Source organism: Stegostoma tigrinum, chromosome 34 (assembly GCF_030684315.1).
Source record: "Stegostoma tigrinum isolate sSteTig4 chromosome 34, sSteTig4.hap1, whole genome shotgun sequence".
Taxonomy (NCBI): domain Eukaryota; kingdom Metazoa; phylum Chordata; class Chondrichthyes; order Orectolobiformes; family Stegostomatidae; genus Stegostoma; species Stegostoma tigrinum.
The window spans coordinates 6,363,389-6,376,891 of NC_081387.1; the positions used below are offsets into that span (position 1 = coordinate 6,363,389).

Genomic DNA, 13,503 nt, shown 5'->3' on the forward strand with positions numbered 1-13,503 from the left:
TGATGTGGTCCCTGTGTCACTGAAGACCACGGAGAAAGTCCTTGCACTGCAGGAAGTCCCTCAGCTGCTGACAAATGAGACCAGTTTATCACACACTCTCCCAGTAACCCCATACCATCATCTTCATGGCTGCCCTAATGCCTCCCTCAGACCAAGAGGGGAGCGGAGGCGGAGAGCTGGTGATCTGATTATCATCCCAGACATGAGACACACCCCATTTAACACCTTGATGGGAAACTTCAAACCAGTGTCTACAGGAAAACAACACATACGGACCAAATACTGAACTACAGGAGCAACCATCCCAACACCCACAAACGAAGCTGCATTAGAACATTATTCCAATGAGCCACCACACACTGCAGCACAGAGGAACTACACAGAGCAGAGGAAAATCACCTATACAGCGTATTCAAAAAGAATGGGTACCCTATGAACACAGTCCACCGATTTCTCAGCAACAAACTCAAACAAACAGACAAAACTGGCCCAGAAACCATAACGACTCTCCCCTACATCGAAGGCATTTCCGAAATGACTGCCAGACTACTTGGACCTCTTGGCATCAGAGTAGCCCACAAACCCACCAACACACTAAAACAGCAGCTAATGAACTGAAAAGGCCCTATACAGACAACAAGCAAAACCCATTTCCTACCTACTAACCTCATCCCACCTCCTTGACCTGCCCGTCTTCCCTGGACTGACCTATCCCTTCCCTACCTCCCCACCTATACTCTCTCCAACTATCTTCTTCTCTCTTCAACTTTTTCCGCCTCCCCTTCTCTCCCTATTTATTCCAGTTCCCTCACCCCATCCCTCTCTCTGATGAAGGGCCTAGGCCCAAAACGTCAGCTTTTGTGCTCCTGAGATGCTGCTGGGCCTGCTGTGTTCATCCAGCTCCACATTTTATTATCTTGGATTCTCCAGCATCTGCAGTTCCCATTATCACTGAATCAAAACGAAGGTCATCTGCAAAATACCCTGCAAGAACTGTGACAAACACTACATTGGACAAACAGGCAGAAAGCTAGCCACCAGGATACATGAACATCAACTAGCCACAAAACAACATGACCCACTATCACTCGTATCCTTACATACAGATGAGGAAGGACACCACTTTGATTGGGACAACACATCCATCCTAGGACAAGCCAAACAGAGACACGCACGAGAATTCCTAGAGGCATGGCATTCCAACCGGAACTCCATCAACAAACACATTGATTTGGAGCCAATCTACCATTCTCTGAGAAAAAGAACAGGAAATGACATCACCAATGCAGGAAATGGCATCACCAACCCAAGGAAACCTAAACAGATAAATAGAAAGCGGGACATAACACCAGCACTTGATCGGAGGCTCACTGAGGATGTTACCTAGAATGGTGACGAAACGTCTGAAAACTAACCTTCCAGCTCAGCGAGCAAACTCACATCCAGAACCTTGAAGGTGTAACATGGGGACAGGAGTAACAGTGCCATGTCATCTGCCCTCCCACCCCAGGTGCTCACCATCCTGTTCGTCTGGATGTCACTCCCCTTCCCCCTTCAGCTCAGTTACCGCCTCACTTCCCTCTGTGATCCAGGGCTCAGTGCCTGCTCCATATCCCTGTTCAATCTCTCGGTGGCTGACAGTAACCTCCACACCCTGCACCCCACCACCACCTCCAGCCAGTGTATCTAAAGACAACAACACCTGTCAGAGGAAAACATTGACAATGAAGGTGCCTCTTCATCTGTCACATCCCAGAGGCCCGTGGCTCAACCCTGGTTGAAACATTCAGCTGGTGATCCTGGCCTTTCCTCACTCCAATCCCGGCTTGATCACCAGTCAGTGATGTATTCCTGATTCCCAGCAACTCCCTGGCCCTCTGTTCACACTCATTCAGATCCTTCAGAAAGGACACTCCACCCCCAGGGAATGAACACTCCCAGACATTATCAATCATTGAACTCTGAACGACATTAAATGAACATCACTTTGTGCTTCCTGGTTGGTTTGGGGAAAGATGTTGCACAGTTGAATGGTCTTAACTGCCCAAGTTCACATTAAATTGAAGTTCAATAACTGCTGATTCTGAGAGCCACAAACTGCCAAGTGAATGAATTAACAGTTCTTGTGAAATCATAAATGAAGAATTCAAATAAAGCAATGACCATCAATAATTTGTTGATGGGCAATCACAATTGAAGTCTGCAGTTAAACATTGATGATAAATAGGAGCAAAATTTAGCTACCATAAATGCATTACTATGAAGAACTAAAATAAAGACACTTTATATCAGAGTTCAATTTGGGTCACATTGGTTACTTAACAGGCAAAACACATCAGCTCAGCTTAATATATCTTTGAATACAAATAGAGAGTAACAGATAAATAGTGAAAGTTTTTGTCAACATAAAAAAAGGCAATTTAAAAACTTTCTATAAATATTTACATAAGAGTTCAAATTCAGTGACAAAATGCAAAATCTATCCATTGCCTCCAATATAAAAACTGTCTCTAAGTTACCTGAAGACATTGCTCCATTTCAGGACAATCTTTGAGCCACTGAAGACAGCGGAGATGAGAAAGTGAGGGAGAAACCATCCATGAAGATCCCTCTGATGGTGACACTGCTCACATTTCTGAGACGGATGGAAGCAGGACTTGAGAAGATCTCGTTTGGAGAATCAGGATCTGAGCACACAGATCCAGGATCCACCGTTCAATCTGTGGAAACACATTCCCAGGAAAAAGGGTATTCAATACCAGTCCTGAAAGAAATGGGTGTGAAGAAAGAGCTGTAACTCTGTGTCTCTGCTGTGCTATCGAAGGATGCACAATGATGTCCATTGTAACATTGGATTTTGAGAATCCCGTTATTCCTCGATGAGGATCCGTGAATCTCCTGCAATGGAGCTGAGGAAACCCATGAGGTAGAGAATAGACTGACACAAGGCAATCACTTCAGGGTGGGGATGGAGTGAAATCAGTCCGACAGGTTTTAAAAATGTCTGCGAGGGTGAGGCAGGGTCAGGAGGGATGTAAAAATGTTACAAATAAGTCTACGGAGAGAAGTTGACATGCCACTTACTGAATCATGAAGTAAATGCAACAGGAACATCAGAGGCTGAGAAAATAAAAACAACAGAGTGTAAATAAAATGTAAAATTAGACAGTGTGAAATATTCTCGACCATTCACTGGACCCCGAAGTCAGTCACCCTCAGTGTAAAAAAAGCAGGCACTGACATCTCAGCGCAGAGGGAGTCAAGGATGAAGTAGTGGCAGAGTTTGGGGGGGATGGGGTAGATAGGGGATGAGGGAAAGGCGGGTGATGACTGGAAGGAGAGCTGCTGGGGATATAGAATGGCATTAGAGGAGGAGGAGGAGAAGAGAGTGGTGACTGAGGAACTACATCATGAGGATACTGACGTGTGCCACACTGAGTCACAGCCTGGAGAATGTAACTCTACAACTTCCAATCCCTTGTCTGCAACAATCTTTCCCCTCAGCCACTTACTGCGAGCTGTTGTGTAGGTCCCACTTTGAGAATCTGCAGAAATGAAATATTTGTCCATTAGGGTGAGGAATAATCCGTTCTCACAGAGTGAGAACGCAATGTGAGGGAATGGAGATTGTGTAAGAAACCCTGAATCCCACAATCCCCTCCATCCTTACACTTTATGGAGAATCCGGAAATCTCTCCCATTCCACCAATATTCAGCCAGCGAGGATGTGAGTGTGTGTGGTGGTGTTTAATGTTCGATGTTGAACATGGGCTGAGCCATTCAGGCAGAAAACAAGACATGTTTATAGATGTGTACCTGTGTGTAAGAATTCAATCAGTTTCATTCAACAGTGCTCTGTACTCCCAGCACTGGAGATTCTCCCACAGTCACACTGTCCCCTAAGTTCTACATTCCCCTCTCCCAGAATTTTACCTTTCCCTGGCTTTTTCCAAGTGATAAATCTGAGTATTACAGCCATTTCAGTGAGTAACCTAATCATCATTACAAGATCGGAGCGTTCCATACTGTTTTCCAGGATCTCCTATTACATTGAAATAATATCAGCATTGTTGCTTTCCTGAGTTTCATTCCCACTTCTGCATTGTTTAGGACAATTCCGACTCATCCCGCTGATAGGAATTGATGGAATTGGGTAAAACACTGACTTGACCTTCACTTGATTTCACTTTCCAGTGTACGTTCCCATTGATAAGATCAGGGAGATGGGGAAAAAGATCTTCAACGTTATGTGAATCACTGCCTCAAGTCTAATCAGGGACCTGGAATAACACACACCCAGTCCAACAGCTTCTACTTACAGACTGGAACAAAACAGCGGAACAACAATCTTTGGGTTTGTTGAGAACTTTAATCCATTCTTTGGTCTTTAGCCACAGAACCAGAAAGATAGAACATGTGATAAGCGATCGCCTGGTCCCGGTGACATGGAAGCTACTACACAGGCAGGTTGAGTTTTCAGGCTCTGAGCCAGTAAGGCTGGGTGCGAGAAGAGGACTCCCCTTTCAGCTCAGGAGCATAAAGAGAGCACTAGGACTCTGGATGCCATCTCCCCCATCACAGTAAGCATATTGGCTCAGATCTTCCAACTGGGAGAGGCAAAGGTACTTCAGGATTGTCTCTAGAGCAGGAATCCAGCGACCCAAGTATCATTCCAGAACATGGAGCGTTTTCCTCCAGTGAGTTGCTCCGTTGTCATGTCTGGGCATGGCAGGACAGCCAATCTGTTGGTTGTGGGATCACTTAGCTCTGTCTCTGCTCCCTCTGCCGTTTGCTACAGAGGCAGTCTTAATCTGTCACTTTACCGAGCAACACCATCGCTTACAAGTTCCCCTCCCAAGCACTCACCATCCTGACTTGGAAATATATCGCTGTTCTTTTGGGGTAGTTTGGTTAAAATTCTGGAATACTGTCCCGGAAGACATTGTGGGTTGACAACCACAACATGAACTGCTGCAGTTCAGGAAGGCAGTTCACTACCACCTTCTCAAGGGCAGTTAGGAATCGGAAATAAATATCAACAGCCAGCAATGTCCATGTCCCGGCAGTGAATAAAAAACACCACTTTTTACTTCAAGATAACAAAGTGTGGAGCTGGATGTACACAGGAGGCCAAGCAGCATCTCAGGAGCACAAAAGCTGACCTTTCGGGCCTAGACCCTTCATCAGAAAAGGGGGATGGGGAGAGGGTTCTGAAAAAAATAGGGAGAGGGGGAGGTGGATTGAAGTTGGATAGAGGAGAAGATAGGTGGAGAGGAGACAGACAAGTTAAAGGGTCCGGGATGGAGCCAGTAGAGGTGAGCAGTTGTGGGGAGTTAGGTAGGGGACAGGTCAGTCCAGGGAGGATGGACAGGTCAAGGGGGCAGGATGAGATTAGTAGGTAGGAAACGGAGGTGCGACTTGACGTGGGTGGAGGGGATATGTGAGAGGAAGAACAGGTTAGGGAGGCGGGGATGAGCTCGGCTGGTTTTGGGATGCAGTGGGGGGAGGGGAGAGTTTGAAGCTTGTTAAACCCACATTGATACCATTGCAGGGTTCCCAAGCGGAATATGAGTTGCTGTTCCTGCAACCTTCGGGTGGCATCATTGTGGCACTGCAGGAGGCCCATGATGGACATGTCATCTAAAGAATGGGAGGGGGAGTGGAAATGGCTCGCGGCTGGGAGGTGCAGTTGCTTGCTGCCAAACCTGCTGATTTTCACCAGTTGTTTGATTCAAAAAAAGGACCGGTGACATCAACTTTATTCATAGGGGTCATAGGGTCACGGAAGTCTACAGCACAGAAAATGGCCCTTTGACCCATTGTGTCTGTGCTGGTCAAAAGTAACCAGCGAACTATTCTAATCCCATTTTCCAGCCCTTAGTCCATAGCCTTATATGTCCCAATTGCACGTATAAATACTTATTAAATGCTGTGAGGGCTTCGGCCCTTACCGCACTTACAGGCAGTCAGTTCCAGATTCCCACTATGCTCTGGGTGAACACGTTTTTCCTGACATGTCCTTGAAATCTCCTGTCTCCTATGTTAAATCTATCCCTCCCGGTCATTGATTTCCCCCATCAAAGGGGAAATGTTTCTTCCTGTCTCCCTTATCAACGCCCCTCAAAGTTGTATACATCTCAGTCATGTCCCCTCTCGATTTCCTCTGCCCTCAGGAAAACAACCCCAGTCTGCCCAATCTTTCTTCATAACTGAAACTCTCCAGCCCATTCAACATCCTGGTATCTCGCCCGTGCACCCTCTCCAGTGCTATTACATCCATCCGATCATGTGGATTCCATAACTGCACACGAATTGAGCTGTGGCCTCAGCAAAATTTAATACAGTTTGCCTTGGCTAATAAAGACAAGTGTCCCAGATACCTTCTGAACCACTTTATCCATCTGTCCTGATCTGTTAAGGGACTAGTGTACATGCACACCACGCTCGCTTTGATCCTCAGTACTTCCCAGGGCTCTACCATTCATCATGTACTCCCTTGGCTTGTTTGCCCTGTCTAAGTGCATTACCTCACATTTATCCGATTGAACTCCATTTGCCACTGATCAGCCCATCCAACCATCGTCCTGTAATCTGAGGCTGCCCTCCTCACCAGTTACCGTCCTACTCATTTTTGTATTATCTGTCAGCTTACTGATCAACCCTTCTATACTCAAAGCCAAATCATTTCTATAAGCCAAATGTCAACTGGTGAGCCCGGCATTTAATGCCCAATCTTAATTTCAAGTATTATTGCTGGGCTGCTAATCCCGAAACCGTGGGAATGCTCTGAGGACCCAGGCTCAAATCCTGACAAGGCAGGTGGTGGAATTTGAATTCAATTAAAATGTGAAATTAAGAGTCTACTGACAACCATGAAACCGTTGCTGATTGTCAGAAAAAACCATCTGGTTCACCAATGTTCTTGTGAGAAGCAAACTGCTGTCTTTACCTGATCTGGCCTACTAATGACTCCAGACCTCATAGCAATGTGGTTAACAATGTGGGGATGAGCAATAAATGCCAGCGATGCCCACATCCCATAAATGAATAAAAGAAGTTGAGATTGACCTATATTGCTGTGCTTCAGGAGTCACCTGGAGACAAGAACTGCTGAAAGGAATTTGTGAACCAAATGGGATTTTACAACAACCAACAATGGTTTCACGGTCATTGTTAGACTCTTAATTCCAGATTTTTATGGAATTCAACTTCTGCCATCTGCCGTGGAAGGATTTAAACTCAGATCCCCAGAGCATGATACAGGTCTCTGGATTCATAGTCTAGTGATAATACAACTGGGTTACCTCCTCACTAAATGAGTGAATTCTATTGGCCATGAATCTTCACAATGCAGGGGAAGTTGGAATTTAAGAAACTCTAAGGTCGACCTCAGAATGACCAATCAAAATTTTCTCATAACGTTGAGAGCCTAGGGATTGTAAAACAAAAGAGACTTGAGTGGCTGTGCACAGTTTACTAAAAGCCATGATGCTACAGGCTTCAGAAGCTCATGCACACAGAGATCCTGTGCAGTTCCTTACCCCACTGATACAGCTTGGTCTCTGCCAGGCTGCTGTGTTCAATTCGACAGGAATATTGATCCTCATCCCCAGCACTGATTTCAATCTCTTTCAGGATTTGATGAGTTCCATCGTGGTTCGGTCGAATCGCCAAGGATTGTGTCTCAGACATGACCTCTCCATTCCTTAGCCAGATCACCTCGATGCCTACAGGATAAAATCCAGTGACCAGGCAGGAGAGAGTGAGCAGCTTGTCCTGACGATTGGGTTCACTCCTGGAGATGAACACTTCGGGCTGAACTGTGAAGGAACAGGGTGAGAACACAAACAATAGACAGACTCTGACTGGTATGGCGGAATAGTTTCATGGATCAGTGACTCAAATGCATACATTTCCTTTCAAAATATTCCTTTCCAGCTTGAAAGTAACTTTTAAAATGCTGAACAAACGCTTCTTCCAAATTTGCCTTCCAAAATTTGTTCCAGGATTTATCAGAATTCCATTTCTCGGTAGTCTTCACTGCAAAGTGATTTGATGCAACCCATCTCATTCTGTCTGGCTGTAAACTAATGCAGTCCTTTCCATCAAATCCAAATCTCATCGATCTTTTCACGGAGCTGTCATTGGTGAGCTCAACAGTCCGCATCCACTGGAATGTGTTAATTCCTAGCAGTGACAAAACAGTGATCAATGATCAATAGTCACTCAGAAATTAGTCATTTTATCAGGTAGAATTGGGGGATCAGAGTCACAATCAGGTCAGAGGGAAAGGGGGTCTAGAATTAGTTATAAATTTTAGAAATTTTCCCATTCGTGGTGATTGCTGCAATTTTCGATTGATCTTCTCGATACGCATTCCAGAAACCTCAATAATGTTCTGGGGACCTAGGCTCAAATCGAGCCAAGGCTGGTGGCGGAATTTGAATTCAATTAAAATATGAAATTAAGTGTCTCATGATAGCCATGAATTCATTGCTGATTGTCAGAAAAATCCATCTGGTTCATGAATGTCTGTGAGGGAAGAAAACTATGGTACTTACCTGATCTGGCCAACAAGTGCCTCCAGACCATGTAGCAATTGCTGAACAGGTTGATGAGAAAATATCTACCCTGAGGAATTCATATAGAGATGTCCTGGAGCTGCAATTATTGCAACCACAACCATTTTCTTTGTGTTAGATAGAACACAAACCACTGAAATTTTCCCCTTGATTTCTGTTAACTCCTGTTTTGTAACACTTGATGCCACACTCAGTCAAATACAGTCCATCTCACTTCACCACCTATGTCCTGCTCTTTTGTCCATATTTCAAACATGACTGCAATGGGGGTTGGGAGTCAACTCAATGAGCTGTGTACTATGTTCAGAAGGGCTGGTATCTCCCAATGGTGTAACATACTCTCACAGTCGGTGGTGTAGCTAGGTTGGTTACTTGCTTAATGCTCATTGGAAGATTCTGCATTGCTGTAGCTTGCCGGATGTCTGGTTCATAATCTTCGTGATCAGATCCTGATTCTCCTTTGCCATGTCTGACCATGCATTCACCAGGCTTGTGCGATGCTCCTTGTATTTCACATCACAGGATTCTGCCATGAACTGCTGTCTGGGAATCATCTGGCAAATGTCGTAATAATCAACCTGGACTCCAATGATCAGTGCTACATTTGTAATATCAGGAAAATGATTGATTCCAGATATTGCTGTGATAACCACAGTGACTGAATTTATCTCTGTAATTTAACAATTAAATAGTTAATTTGCACACACTACCACCTCCTCAAAGTAAGCCCCATCCACAATCTCCAATAATCCATCACTTTACCACACTCTCAGAGTCTGATATTATAAACAGAATCATATACTATTGGTTCAGAATTAGATGCTGCAGCCCCTCAGAATGGATGGAGTCAGTGTGGAAACAGGGGAGAGTCTGGAACACAATCCAAAGTTTGGAATGGTAAACAGAAGACCATTAATCTGGAATAGTGACTGGAGAAACACCCGGTCAATCACTAACCTGGAACTGTAACCCAGGACCCTGGATTACTCAACGTGATGCATAAATTGGTGCTTCGTGTGTCTCTCATTTTAGTGCCGTACCCCAAGCAACACCAAGTTGATCTCAAACAAGAACATGGAATGAAGTCAATGTGAGCGTAAACAGTGAACATCTGCAGAGAGATACTGAGGAGACCCTCCGACACAGGGAATATTTGGAGTCCGGAATTCAGGATAACCCAAGGGTAGGTCTGCGGTTTATTGTCATAGCCAGGAAAGATGTGGAGAGGGTGAATCCGGATTGAAATGAGGAGACACAGGAATATTGGGAGGATGAAGTATGAGACCATGGAGGACAGTCAGTATATGAACAGTCTCTGTCAAACAGTGGGATGAACAATCCAGAGCAGGATCTCCATTGTCCCTCACTGAGCTTTTTAATCTATCCTTCATACATGACCAGAAGGATGTTGGTAAAAACTGAAAGAACAGTGAATGCTGTAAATCTGGAGCAAAAACAGAAGTTGCTGGAAAAGCTCAGCAGATCTGGCATCCTCTGGGAATAACGGAAATTAGAATTCATGTTTCGGGTATGGTGACCCTTCCTCCAACCCTTCTGATGAAGGATCATTAGGTGAGAGAAATTAACTCATTTTTTTCTTCACAGATGCTGCCAGATCTGCTGAGCTTTTGCAACAACTTCTGTTTTTGCAGGATGTTGGTGTCTGCGATAACACGACCTCTTCAACCATGAGAGCATCACAGCTGATCCTGGGCTGGGTTAAACACGGGCTATCTTCTCTTCCCCGCAGTGTTTACAGACTTTAGACCAGAAATGATGAAGCTGTTTGACTACAGTCCACGTTCAAGCCTTCCCAATTTGGCCCCAACCAAGACATTATCTGCATTCAAAACATTGAGACTCTTGAGAAGCATTTCTCCCTGCGACACCTGAAACACAGACTTGCAGCAATGTGCCGGCATCTCCTGGCACTGCAATCCAGCCTACCCCAGCTCAGAGCCTTCCTCTCCCAAGCCTGCAAAGGTCCTCTTCTGATTTTTATTCTTCATAGGATCCACAACCTGATCTCACAATTCTACTCAGCTTTATTGGGCACTGAAAACTGTAAGTACAGTAAAACGATATCCATTTCAAGCCCACCAACTCCCACAGCTACCTAGAATACACCTTCTCCCAGCCACCTTCCTGCAAAAATTCCATCCCCTATTCCCAATTCTTTCGCCTCCGCTGCATCTGTTCCTAGGATGAAGCATTCCTCTCCCGTACATCTCAGATGTCTTCGTTTTTCAAGGATTGCAACTTCCCCCATGCAGTGGTCGAGATTGCCCTCGACCATGTCTCCTGCATTTCCCGCAACTCATCCCTCACGCCCCGTCCCCGCAATAACCACCAAAAGAGAATCCCCCTAGTCGTCACATACCACCCCACCAACCTCCGGATACAACGCATCATCCTCCGACACTTCCGCCATCTACAATCCGACCCCACCACCAAAGACATTTTTCCATCCCCACCCTTGTCTGCTTTCCGGAGAGACTACTCTCTCCGTGACTCCCTTGTCCGCTCCATACTCCTAACCAGTCCCACCACACCCGGCACCTTCCCCTGCAACCGCAGGAAGTGCTACACTTGCCCCCACACCTCCTCCCTCGCCCCATCCCAGGCCCCAAGATGACTTTCCACATCAAGCAGATGATCACCTGCACATCTGCCAATGTGGTATACTGTATCCACTGTAGCCGGTGTGGCTTCCTCTACATTGGGGAAACCAAGCAGAGGCTTGGGGATGGATTTGCAGAACACCTCCACTTGGCCCGCAATAAACAACTGCACCTCACAGTCATGAACCATTTCAACTCCCCCTCCCATTCCTCAGATGACATGTCCATCCTGGGCCTCCTCCAGTGCCACAATGAATCCACCCGAAAGTTGCAGGAACAGCAACTCATATTCCGCTTGGGAACCCTGCAGCCCAATGGTATCAATGTGGACTTCACAAGCTTCAAAATCTCCCCTACCCCTAGTGCACCCCAATACCAGTCAAGCTTGTCCCTGCCTCTCTAACCTGTTCTTCCTCTCAACTATCCCCTCCTCCCACCTCAAGCCGCACCTCCATTTCCTTCCTACTAGCCTCATCCCTCCCCCTTGACCTGTCCGTCCTCCCTGTACTGACCTATCTCCTCCCTACCTCCCCACCTACACTCATCTTTACTGGCTCCATCCCCGCCCCCTTAACTTGTCAGTCTCCTCTCCAACTATCTTCTCCTCTATCCATCTTCGATCCTTCTTCCCTTTCTCCCTATTTATTTCAGAACCGTCTTCCCCTCCCCCATTTCTGATGAAAGGTCTAGGCCCGAACCGTCACCTTTCCTGCTCCTATGATGCTGCTTGTCCTGCTGTGTTCATCCAGCTCCACACCTTGTTATCTCGGATTCTCCAGCATCTGCAGTTCCCATTATCTCAGTTAAATCCTGGTGTCCAGTTATGATTCCAGCTGGGATCCAGTCAAAACTGAATCATCAAATCACAGACTGGAAAGTGTTTGGGGCCAGGAATCTGCCTCCAGGGGAAAGGGATTCTGGTTCAGAGCTTCACAAGCCTAAGTTTTAAATTGATGTGACACAGGGTTCCTGTTCGCTTACACTCTGTGGGGGCAGGGAGAGAGGTGGCTCAGATGTAATGTGAGACTGCTTTCTGCTGCTCACAGCAGCCACTCCTGCTCGCTGCCCCCAGGGAGATGGTGCGGACTGTCCCTCAGCTTTCGCACCACGGGAGAGAAGTGAGCTGGCACAGGAGGGGAAGACTTGGTACCTGGGACAGGACTGTTGCCTCACTTCTTCGGTGCCAAAGGGATGTAACTGCAATAGAAGTGAGGGAGAGGACCGTGGTACATTTTCCAGAGGGTGGCAGGAAGGAAAGAGCACAGTGTCATACAGAGCATTCAGGGGCTCGCTGGGGAGGGAGGGAGTGACACTAACAGGAGACGAGTGAGGGGAGGGAGTCACACTAACAGAAGGCGAGTGAGGGGAGTGAGTCATATTAATAGGAGGAGCGTGAGGGAAGGGAGTCACACTGACAGGAAAAGAGTGAGGAGAGGGAGATACATTCACAGCAGGAGAGTGAAGAGAGGAGTCACAATACCAGGAGGAGAGTGAGATGAGGAACTCACACCAGTTGGAGGAGAGTGGGGGAGGGAGTGACATTAACAGGAGGAGAGTGGGGAAAGAGTCAAACTGACAGGAGGGAAGTGAGGGAAGGGTGTCACACTACCAGGAGGAGAGTGACGGGAGGCAGCTACAATGGGAGGAGACTGGAGGAGGGAGTCGCACTGACAGGAGGAGAGTGAGGGGGAGGGAATCACACTAACGGAGAGTGAAGGGAGGGAGTCGCACAGACAGAAGGAAACTGAGGGGAGGGAGACACAGTGACAGGAGAGTGAGGGGGAGGGAATCACACTAACGGAGAGTGAAGGGAGGGAGTCGCACAGACAGAAGGAAACTGAGAGGAGGGAGACGCAGTGACAGGAGAGTGAGGGGAGGGACTCACAATAACAGGGGCAGCATGGAGGAGCGAGTCACACTGACAGGATGACAGTGAAACATAGAAGATCAGAGCAGGAGGAGACCATTCGGCTCTTTGAGTCCGCTCAACCATTCTTCATGATCATGGCTGATCGTCCAACTCAATAGACTACTCTGACTTTCTCCCCATAACTTTTGATCCCATTCACCCCAAGTGTTGGAGCTAGCCACTTCTTGAATACATTCAATATTTTGGCACCAACTACTTCCTGTGGTAATGAAGTCTACAGGCTCACCACTCCATTGGTGAAGAAATGTCTCTTCATCTCCGTCCTAAATCATCTATCCCGAATCCTCACTCAGTGACCCCTGGATCTGGGTACACCCACCATCGGGGACATCCTCCCTGCACCTGCCCTTGTCCAGTCCTGTTAGGATTT

The 13,503-nt window shown here is 46.6% G+C and overlaps 1 protein-coding gene across 1 annotated transcript; it reads right to left on the bottom strand.

The window, feature by feature from the left end:
* Positions 1-239: 239 nt before the first annotated feature.
* LOC132206225 (class I histocompatibility antigen, F10 alpha chain-like) lies at positions 240-9,870 on the bottom strand. Its single transcript, XM_059639595.1, is given in 8 exon segments — positions 240-251; positions 1,568-1,686; positions 2,760-2,909; positions 3,513-3,545; positions 7,542-7,820; positions 7,912-8,187; positions 8,998-9,295; positions 9,685-9,870. Coding segments are annotated over 8 exon segments (1,353 nt in total).
* Positions 9,871-13,503: the final 3,633 nt, after the last annotated feature.